Here is an 11879-nt window from a genome sequence, read left to right on the forward strand (position 1 = left end):
ATCCCTGAGCAGCTGCCACGGTCTGATGAGCTTTGCCTGCACTGCTCCTCCCCTGCACGGGGCAGTGCTGAAAACAGAAGGTGTAATATTGACAAGTGCTGCCCAGAGAAGCTCTGAGAAGAATTATCCCTTTTCGGAGCCCTTGAAGTTGTACTGTCTTAAAACCAGTGTGGGTTTGTGGTTTTTCTTTGGCTTTTGGTTGGGGTTTTTTGTGGGGGTAGGATTTGGTGGAAGGGTTTTGTGTGCTTGATTTTTTGTGGTTATTTTTGTTTTTAGTACCAGGAATCTGTGCTCTTTACAGGAGCACAAAAAATTTTAGGGTCAGTTATTTGACCTGGATGTCCTGTATGAATTTGCTGGTTTGTACCACAGAGTTAAATTGTCTTCATCCCTCTTGATGGCTTCTCTTGCCATCCCTGACCCTCTAAGGATTTTTTTTTTCCTTTAAAAGACAGGTCTCTTGTAAATCCTCTGCATCAAGTTCTCATTTTATTTTCTAAACATCTGAGTATTAAGGTATTCTTTGTGACAATAAGTAGGGGAAAAGTAATAATATTCAATTAATTATACCAGATATAGTGAGGCTTGAGTTTGACCTTTTTGTTGTACTGTAGAAATATACACAAAAGTTGCTTATCAGCCACACATCATTACATCTTGCAGCTTTATAATTGCATGACTACTGCTTGTTTGGCTGAAGAACTGGCATGGCATCTTTGTTACTTCAATTTATATTAATTCAGATGCTTAATTAACAATTAGAGGTGTAAGTTTAATTCAACAAAATGCTAATGTAATTCCATTTCAAGTATGCCAATGTGATAAGTAAAATTGGCCTTCTCATCTGTGCTAATCTGACCGCTATCCACTCTTTGCATCTTAATAAGAACTGAATTTTTATTCATGTCTATTTACAAGTATCCTTAGAATGTTCCTGGCTTTATGTGCTAAACATATTAAAGATCTTTATGAAATTGTAATTCAGTGAGTTTTATGTGGGTGGTTTGAGTATGATATTTTTCAAAGATACCATAAAATATAAGCGTGTAAACTACAGCTGTAGAAGGTTTATTTAGCTCAGAAATTTATTAGTGTGTTTATACTGTATATATTACTGTACTGCTAGATATTTGCAGTCAGAAAAGGAATTAGGAAATGTAATGCTAGCCTTAGGGAATCAAACTTCCTTCAAAACTCCTATCTGCTAATATCACCTGCCAATGATTTAATGGTGTTTATAGTTCATGCTAACATTTCTCAGCTTTACTTTTTATCCATTATACTCTGTGCACCTGGTAGAAGCCTGCAGCCAATTGCTGTTACTTTATAGCTCCTACGTTTTCTCACCAAATAGCTACTTCCTTTTTTATTCCTTTTTTTTATTCTTGTAAGGTAGTAACTGTTGGCTGTTATAAAACTGCAATCTCATTGGAAAGGCTCACACAAATAAATTCAGTGCTGAGATGAGGACTTTAAAATGTTAATGTCTTTGTCTTTCTTTGTGCTAACATATATTTTGTGTTGATGCTTAAAGAGAAACCTTTAAACTTTTTCATTACCCAAAGAGGTGTTATGGCAGCAAAGCAGCATTTCTGGACAGTCTGTGGGTTCATGGGTTTTTAGGTACTACCTCATTTGGGAAATCTTAGTGCATCTCCCTAACAAAAACATGCCCATAGTTTGAGTAAAATGAAAGTGAACAGAATTCTTAGGAGCCTACAAGACTCTTAATCAGCAATATGAACTGTTGCAATGTTTATTTGGCTTTGGATCTGTGGACCTTTTCATACTTGGTCCCCTGCTCCTTGTATGAAAAGATGTCATTGAGCTCAACTTGCAGCTCTGTTACAAAACTCCAGTGCTGTATTTTACTCTCTCTTACCCTTTCTTGCTTTCTCCAGCTGGCAGCAGAGATTTTCCATGGTTACAGGTGGGAGGTATACTCCTGGGAACTGACTGACCTCTCCTACCTGATTCTGATAAAGGCCACTAACGACAATGCAAATATTTAGTTACTGCAGTTGGTCTGGGAATGGAGCAGAGCATAAAAGTGTAGCAGAGAAGATTCATGCCATATAAAGGGTTATCTCTCTGGGATAACTGTCCCTTCCCACATAGTCTTTAGTCTCATGGAATACGATTTTTCTGAATCAAATCTCACTTCAAGGCACAGCTCTAAAGTTATTCAATTGCACCTGTTTGGTCCAATTCTAACATGGACCTAAAGTAATTGCTCTGCTTGTAGTAAAATTAAGACTCTCAATTGTTTTTACACAGGAAACTTTTCCAAAATTTTAAATATTTTTTCACACAGAAATGTGCCCTCATTGTCTCCTGAACTCTGCCTAGGCTATATCTCACATGTGTGGATAGAAGTAGCTAAACTGTGTTTCTTTCCAATTAATGTTAAAGAGGATACTTTTCTGTTCAACTATTGGACATGTGCCAGTATTTTCAAATGTCCATTATTTCACAAATTGCATTATAATCAGAATTAAGGTATTATGAAGAGGACTTTTGATGATAGTATTACTTCTGATATTTAATGCTTAGAATTAATTGACTTAGTAATTACATTATTGGATTTGAATACATTGATACCGGATTCTGTTAAGGAGTGTGTCCTACATGCACTGGATAATTCATTTGCCTGTTTTTAAAAAATGTATAAGCCATACTGAGTGCATTTATTATGCTATGTAACTAATTCTAGTTTTACTGAAGAAAAATCTCCAGCCTAATTTCAGATATTCCAAAACTTTTAGAATTATATTGCTGTCATTTAGAATTATTTATTATATAACCCAGTCTGTATAGGGACACTTTATATGGGTCTAACTGACATCACAGTATGATTGTCCTTCCAAAAATTTCTGAAACTGTTCACCTTATCTGACTTTTGGTTGTGAATACAGTTAGGCTGGAATTGTTTTTTTCTATTGTCAACATTAGAGATATTCTTAATAATAGACATACAACTGAGCTGTTACAAGTTTGTGTGCCAGTAAGCCTTAACATGTTTGCATTGTACTGTTCTCAGTGATTGATCTTTCTGTTGCAATAAGTTTGTATGTCATAGGAATTAACAGGAAAAACAGTATCAAGACAAAAATTGGTGTTTTGTTATATTTGCTCTGGCCACCTTCCCTTGCTGCAGTTTTCAGTCACCAACAGAAGTATTTCTGCACAAATGCTTTGAAACAACAAAAACCTGTTTGTAGTTAGTACTTGATTCCTTTTTTTTTTTGTTTTGTGAGGAGCAAGCATTATTAAAAAAAATTGAGTTTTATGCTGAAACATTGAGGAACCTCTTTGCTTTTCAGTTCAGCATGTAATCCAGCTATAAGTTATCATAAGGGTTGTGAGAGGCTGCTATGGAATGGCACAAAGTTGGAAATGGAAAAGGAATTGGATGGAGAATTAGAAGCCCTGGGGTTTTTATTCTTGGTTGGACTATAAACCTGCTATGTGACCTTGAGCAGATCAGATTAGCCTGACTTTCCAAGTCATTTGCAGTCCTGAACTGGATCTATCCATTGGTCAGTTGCAAATTCCTGTAATGTGTGAATGGTGCCTTAATAAGGTGCAGGCAGTTCATTAACACAGAATGCTGCAGAATTATCCAGTGAAAAGCATTACAGGCAGTGTAATACAGGAACTATTATTAGGAAGTAATAATGTTATAAATTAGTAATAATATATTTAGGTTTACCCTACAATTTTGTACTTTATCCCAAAGCATGATAAATCCTAAGAATCTTGGAAGTTTTTTCAGAGTACAGTGCAGCAATTAAGGGTGTTTAGTACATTTCTGTAATATTAAAATGATTTTTCAGCCAGCATAGCAGCTCCTCAAGTCTTGTCTACTTTTTGAAAAAATAGAAGAAACAGCAGCCCAAGGTACTATTTACTTAATTAGTCCTTTCTGCAGCACAAATTTGCTTCTGAACTACATTTCTGCTTAATAAGTATCATATGTGTTGATGTTCCTTATGTTACTAAACAGCACCAACACTACCAAATAATAGAGAAAAATGGCAATAGGACACTATAATTCTGGTAATGTGTCATGGGGTTAGTTTTATAAGAATACTTTCAGATTCTTCATTGGTGCAGTGCACCAATGTAAAATATATTGTTTTCATTATAAAAAGCAGTTAATATCTTCTAAAAATGCAATTGCATAAAGGCATAAAAGCAATACAAAAATTATTCTAATAACTTTCCAATTATGTATGATAAATCTTTAAAACCTTTACATTTATGTAGCAATTATAACCTAACCACAGGATCTAACATCTTAGAGCTTCATTGAAATCAATCAAATATCTTAGGCCAAGGTTGAAATGTTGCTCTGATAGAATTGCTCCCAAAGGCAATTTTGATCTATTTAGGAACCAATTTTACAGCACATTTTGAATTTGATTTTTTCTGTAGTATTCCCTGGGTGATGTTTTTTCCCAGCAATGATTTTAAGAAATTTTTAAAACAACTAATTAATTTGAAAACTGGTTAAAATGGTTGATAATTATGTTTAATTTTTTTTTCAAACAATACTTCAGTCCACAGAATATGCAGAATCCCTTCTGCTACTTGCTGCCTGAATGTGTCTTACAGAGAACTGCTGATTTCAGATCGTAAATTAAGCAAACGCTCACTCACATCAGAAGTGAAGCTGAGAATATTTTGGAAGACCAATCTTTCCTCAGTGATAATATGATTTTTTCATTCAGCTTACAGTTTTCTTCAGGTTTCATTATTTGCACCTGATTCTTAGGTGCATGAAACTAGAAAACTCAGGGATGAAATAATGTTAGTGTGTTTGAATTTTCTAAAGAAAATCAAAAAGTCAATGTGAGAATTTTTTCACCTGTCACCAGATCTAGGAAGAGCACATCTCTATCTCTACTAGTGCAGAGTTCCAGTATGAAATACTTGTTTCTTTTTTACTCTGGTTTTAGTTTACTTCAGAGAAATTCCTGCTTTTTCCCTCTTCCTTTCTGTTTTTTTCAATTTAAGCTATTAACCTAGTTAGTTTCAGAAATACTAATTATCAAGAAATCTAAAAATAGTTTTCTTTCAAGTTAAGTAAAATTGCCTAAAATACCTGTCTAGAATCAGTTCATGAAGCTGTTTCAAAATGAGATAGTTCCAGAATTTAAATCAGATAACGAATTTTATGCCTCCACCTTGATATTTATAAGTAATCCTTTGCTTGGCAGACATTCAGAAAGGTCTTCTCTTAGTTCAAAGTACTTGTAATCTAATATATAGATGTGTAAGTGTATTTATAATGTATAACATGCTGTATAATTATGAAAGAGGTAAATTGAGAAAACCTGTAAGATTTTTATAAAAACAGTCCTCAGTCTTCCTGGAAGAATTTTAATTTAACAATGAAGATTAATTGAATGCAAACTAACACTGGGATTTCAGAACAGGTTAAAAGAATGCTCAACTGCTCCCTTGGCCCCTGTTCCCAAATCCCAGCCTGCTGGCATCACTGGTCTGGAAAGATACCACACTGTCATATGTTGCTACTTCTGAAACCATCTTATGCATTACTGCGCCTTTCCTCAGATTAAACTATTAAGGAACCTTGTGAAATGGGAAAAATTCGGCTTTAAATTTTTAAAGCAGAGTCCCTTCTTTGAAAGCTGGCATTCCAGGAATCATCTGGGATGCGACGCTTCACATTTCGTGCTGTGCATCCTAAGGATCTTTCCAAAACCAGTGTTGGCTGCCATTATTGTAAAATGCATTTTAGTCTCTCAGCAGCCCTGAACAGCATGGTTACCACTTCCCAAGCTTGCCATCCAAAGGAATAGTAGCTATAAATTATTTTGGTATAAACATACCTGTTCTTCCCTCCTGTGACTGCCATAGAAATTCTCGCATTCTTTGCTCTTGGGAACTTCAAACAGAACTTCTGAGTGAAGTTCCTAGTGGAAAAAATTGTTATCTTTAAAATGAAACCTCCTTTCAAGTTCCTGAAGATCAGCATTCCACTCTGTCCTTACAAAGCAAATTTGTACTTAGACTTTTCCAATATTTAGTAATTGTATACTCACTCTTCCTCGTTGAAACTATGCTCTTTTTGAAGAAGCAGTTGCCCTTTAAGTCTTGCTCGGACATAACAGGGAATGTTCTCTGCAGATTTCTTCACTAAAGGTCATAGTTTATTTTTTAAATGACAATTTTAGGGTTAATATTTGCTATATAACTGTGAGTTTAGTGCTCATTGGGACTGACTGCAATCATTCCCTAGATATCCAAGAAGCTGGAGAATGTTTCAACAAAATTTAGAAAATAGATTTAATGACTCTGCTGCATTGCCTAGACTGTTATTATCAAAAATTTATAATCTTTAAGCCTGTAAATAAGACTCAAAGTAAACAATTTTTAAATAGAAATACTGAATGCTCCTCAGTGCCATGACAAATGGGAATTGGCTGTGTTTTCTAAGGCTGTTCTAACAGATGACACATGACCAATATGTTCAGGAAAAGAAGGAGACAGTGAACACTGGAGAAGGAGCTAAGGTGGTAGCATTTCTGAGACTACTTTAAAATATGAGCCATCATTCAAAATTATTCCAAAAAATTATTATTGTTTATTAAATGACTGCTGCTTCACTGTACAAAAAAACCCCTTTCTGCATGCTGCATTTTAAACAAAACAAGAATGTAGATATATCCCACAAATCTTTAAATCATGTAATTGTTCAAAACTGGAGTCAAACTCAAGAGTCCTCTCAATGGGAATTTGTCCTGTAGGATTTTCAGAGTTAAAAACAGGCAATCTAAGCACAGTGGTTCAAGTGCAGGTGTTGCATTGATCTGAATTTTTATGACTGTGGTTGTGATGGAACATCCATAAGAAATCTGTTTCAAATATTATGTACAAAAGTTACCCAGGAGATTTCAAATGTTAGTAACACAGTTGCAGAGATGTTTTCTTTCACTTACATCTGCACATGCACATACCTGCAAGCCTGAAGTTTTTTTCAAATTTTGAAGATATTTAACATTCTCCACTTCTTAAAATGACCATATGCAACGTGGATTAAGTACAAGAAGCTTTTCATCCTCAAGGAGACTTTCCTCCCTGCAGAAATCTCTCAGTGACCAGAAAGCATCTGGATGTGTCTTATACAGAGCTTTGGAGGAACTGCAGAATATTATCTGAAGATCTGATTTTGCCAAGACTTTTCCAACACCCATATGACTGTGCAGCACAACACTTGGATAGTTACAGAGAATCCATCCACCCTGCATCACTTCTTTTTCCCACACTGATCCTACTTAGCCACTTTACTTTTGTTTGACACAGTTTTCTGCTCTAATGGGCTCAGATTTCAAAACTTTGCTGCTGTCTATGTTTTGGGTTTTTTGTGTCTAAGTAAACACAGATGATGGCAGCATCATTCAGGTCTGTTATTTATATATTTGACTATTCTAGCAGGGAATTTGAGAGAAGGTGCTTTGGAATTATTGTTATCATATGGGGTATGGTATTTATAACAAGAGAAGTAGGTGCTGTATATGGAAGATAATTAGGAAAGTCAAAGCAAGCAATAAATGGTCAGGATTTAAAATCAGGTAAACAATTCTAATCTGCTTAGAGGAAATAAAAGTTGCTGAAATGTTAGTATCCATCATTTGTCACTCATGATAAGGAGAAAAAAGTCCCAACGCATGGGACTTTTCTGTCCTGATATAAACTCAGGGGAAACAAAAAATTTCCCTATTAATTTCCTATTGGGATCACAGATTAGCTTTGTGAATTGAATTGGGAGTTGAATTTTTTAACTGATGATGAGTTTAGCATCACTGATTTGTCTAATTTTATTTTGCAGATGCTTCAGAAGCTTGCTGTGTGCTTACCACGGGTTCTGCCAACCATCTCAAGAGGGGACTCACCTATTCTTTCATTAATTGAGCAAAACATTATCTTGAAATAATTATTCCTCTCCACATGGCCTTCCTACTCGTGTCAGCTTATCTTCTGCTGACTCATGCTCGGGGTGCTCCTGTTGAGAATGGGGCACTCTTGGAAACACTGAAGTCACAAGTGGGATTATTCAGCAATAAAAGTGAACACTATTCAGCACAGGTGAGACCTCCTGGCACCAGCCGACAAATACCTCAGACAATCATCATAGGAGTTCGTAAAGGAGGGACCAGAGCTTTGCTGGAAATGTTGGATATTCATCCTAACATTGTGGTGGCAGCTACAGAAGTCCACTTCTTTGACTGGGATGAAAATTATGTGAAAGGAATAGACTGGTATAGAAATCTGATGCCATTTTCTTATGGAAACCAAATTACAATTGAGAAAACACCAGGCTATTTTACATCACCACAGGCTCCAGGAAGAATTCATGACATGAATAGCTCCATTAAACTGTTGCTCATTCTAAGAGATCCCACTGAGAGAGTTATATCTGACTATACCCAAGTGTATTACAACAGAGTAGAAAGTCACAAGCCTGTTCAGCTCTTTGAAGATATTGTTATTAAGAATGGAGTGCTTAATACCAAATACAAAGCTATTCAGAGAAGTCTATACGATGTCCATATGGAAAAGTGGCTTAAGCATTTCAGTTTGGATCAGATTCACATAGTGGATGGCAATACTTTGATCAAGGACCCTCTTCCTGAGTTACAAAAAGTTGAAAGATTTCTAAATCTTCCATCCCGAATTATGTCTTCTAATTTTTATTTTAACCAAACCAAGGGATTCTACTGCATCAGAAGTGATGGGAGGGAGAGATGTTTACATGAATCCAAAGGGCGTCCCCATCCTCTTGTTAACAGCACTGTTTTAGAACAACTGTATTCTTACTTCAGAGAGCACAATGCAAAATTTTACAGGATGGTTAATCATTCCTTTGACTGGCATTAACACATTTGGGGGTCAATGTTTCTTAAAAAGGGCCTGAGACAAACTTTCAGACATGCCTTTCTAAACTGTAAAGACTCGTGTTATGAGAATTAACACACTGGTTATATGCTTCATTGGGACAACGCATCTCTTGACTCATTGAAAGGGTACTCCTTCTGTTGGGAAAAATAAGTTTTATGTATTTGTATGATTATTGGGAGTCATATTCTGATCTTTTTCTCACATGCAAATACAATAACTTCAGCAAACTTAGCAAAGGTGTATCTCTACAAGATTTCTGCTGTTTTGGAAAAATACATCTAACTGTAAAAAATGTAAATATTGGAAATAGTATTATTCTAACTGTTCTGTATTTTTTGTTGTTAGTATTTTTTATATCCCACACGATAGTGGTGTTGATTTATAGAATTTTTCATAAAATAAGTCTAAATTGTATGTTAAAATAGGGGTATACATACTAACTCCAATAAATAAATCATCATCTTTAATATGCTGAAGCACTTAATTAATAATAGAAGGAATCTATTTCACCTGTAATTTTGAATAGGTGAACTAGAAGCTACCTGCCTGTATAACATGAATATTAAAACACACTCTTACTATCTTGTGTTTTCAAAAAATCTGCAAATTAAAAATATAAACTGTTTGAAGAAGGTTAAAGTGAGGGTTCTGAATGTAAAAAAAAAAAAAAAAAATTATCCCAGGAACAATATACACTAAAATAAAAATCAATGCCAAAAATATTAACTATCAATGAGCAACTGTAAAAATATTTGAGTGCATAAAATATGTCACTTAGCTCTTGAATGAAAAAGCTCTTAGTACTACCATATGAATTATGTTTGTACTCTGTGACTAGTTATTCTATTGCTCTCCTGACTTTGGTTTATATACCGCTATTGGCACAATGGTTCTTGTTAACAAAAAAAAAAAAAAAAAATTGCTTGCCCCCAGAAGCATGGTGTAGTTTTATTTTATTTTGCCATTTCTGATGAAGACCATGGGATAGTCTTAACATTAAAAAAACCTCTTGTTGTGTTACGTATCTCAGACACAGTGTTCAGTATGACATACTCAGGTTATACTTAAGAGCCACAACCATTTCTAGCCCCACATCAGGATTTTATTTTCAATATTTTTTACAGTGTTGTGCTGATTTTTCTACTTTTTCATGTAAACATTTTATTACATATCAATACCAAAGAAGAAAATCAACTCTGAGCATCAAACCCAATGAAGATCCTGCATCTCTGTCCTTCTACCTAAGTCACTGCTCAGCATAAGGGAGTGTATGTTCCTACCATGGGATTCTTCCACTTTCCAGGCTAAGAGGTATGTATTGCAGGGCTGATTTTTAGGCTTTTAGTACTTTATGAGTGGGCTACTTAGGCAAGTAGCAGTATTCTTCTGAAGCTGGATAGAATCAGACTCAGATTATGTAGAAATAGCTTTCATCAAATATTCTCTCAAAAAATCTAAAATGTTAAAAATAATATGAATCTTATTCTTCAGCTGTTCTACTACTTGTATATGTATGTATGAGAGAAAATATGCTGTATGTATGAGAGCAAATTATTCTCATTTGCATATAATTAATCTCTGAAATTACCTTTCTGAAGTATATTTACTACATCCCTGATTGTTACAGATGGTGCAAATTGTCTTTTATTCTTCCACTTTTCTGAGATTGTGGCTTCTTAATCATTAGTATTGATCAGATGTAGGCTCTAAGAAATAAAATGTCAAATAAGAATCTGGAAATAGAAAAATCTTTGTCACAAATTAGTCAAAGAACAGAATGTTTATGCTGGTCTTCTACCAGCTTTACAAGGACATTGGATAGGAAACTGTAATAATTACAGTTGTGCAGTCTAACAAAATCCTCTGTGTCTTTTGTCAAGTAAAAAGCTAGACCAGAAAATGTCTGAACTCTGAATTTACAGTGTGATTCTATATCAGAATGGCTATTTTGTGGGCACAGCACTTTAGTCTGATAACAGAACACCCAAATTGAGATTCCCAATATTGTCTAGCATGGCGGGTTCTTTCTGACCAATGCAATCCCAGTGATAAACAAAACTCCTTCCAATTTCAGAAATACATTATCAAAGGGAGCAACATAAATGCAGCTTACATTGGACAAAAAATATATTACTTTCTGTTTCTTATGTATTCTGAAAATCTATTTTTCCTTTTTTATTTTTTTTCTTACAAGAAGCAAATTTGAAAACAATGTATATTTTAATAAAAGTTTCAGGTAGATGATAGTAATTGAAAAACTCCTACGTCTATGTGCCACATTAAATTTCATAGTCTTCCAAGAAAAAGGAAGGGAGAAAATTCTAATGTCTTTCTATATTTATGCTTGCAGGCATCAAGTCTTTCTCTTTCTTCTCTGAAGTTTACAGCTAATCTTTAAATGAGCTGAATGCAGGAGCACCAGTTAGCAGAAGCTGTATGCATCTTTGAAAATGCAAGTCCCTTTCTGGATTTTACATTTCAAGGAGAACTGAGCTGTATGGATTAGTGATGCATATATCTATTTGATTTGTTATCACTCCTCATTCCTGTTCAGCATTTTGGGGAAGAACAGAGTGGATGGAATAAATGTAATATTATTTTAGATTTTATTAATATCATGAGACAACTATTAAGCATTAATAAATATATTAATATAATCTGGGTGAGGGGTTGCTTTGGCTTGGTGTGGTTTTATGTAAACCAAGATTCTCACCAGAAATTTTGTTTTGGTAAATGGTCAAAAACCATGCACCTTAACCTCTGCAAAACAGAGGTTAGACTGTATTTTTACATTGCAAACTTTCAATCAGTTTCTCATTTGTGGTCTGAAAAATACTCTTTCATGTTATCCTGACCTTTTCCATTCCTACAGTATTTAAGAAAACCCTCTTTCCCTCATGCTCAGGAAGGGAATCAGATCAATTTAATATACAATTCACTGAGCCATACTT

At 34.8% G+C, this 11879-nt stretch overlaps 1 protein-coding gene across 8 annotated transcripts in view; it reads left to right on the forward strand.

Moving 5' to 3' along the window:
- Positions 1-9186, forward strand: part of LOC135306648 (heparan sulfate glucosamine 3-O-sulfotransferase 1-like) — a 52228-nt gene extending 43042 nt beyond the window's left edge. For all 8 annotated transcript variants that reach the window (XM_064430954.1, XM_064430958.1, XM_064430956.1 and 5 more), the window contains one exon: positions 7859-9186. In XM_064430954.1, coding sequence (XP_064287024.1) covers positions 7978-8907 — 930 coding nt within the window. In that variant the 5' untranslated portion in view covers positions 7859-7977 and the 3' untranslated portion in view covers positions 8908-9186. The remainder of the gene's footprint in view (positions 1-7858) is intronic.
- The last annotated feature ends 2693 nt before the right edge of the window (positions 9187-11879 follow it).

The sequence above is a fragment of the Passer domesticus genome, chromosome 8 (genome assembly GCF_036417665.1).
Source record: "Passer domesticus isolate bPasDom1 chromosome 8, bPasDom1.hap1, whole genome shotgun sequence".
Lineage (NCBI taxonomy): Eukaryota > Metazoa > Chordata > Aves > Passeriformes > Passeridae > Passer > Passer domesticus.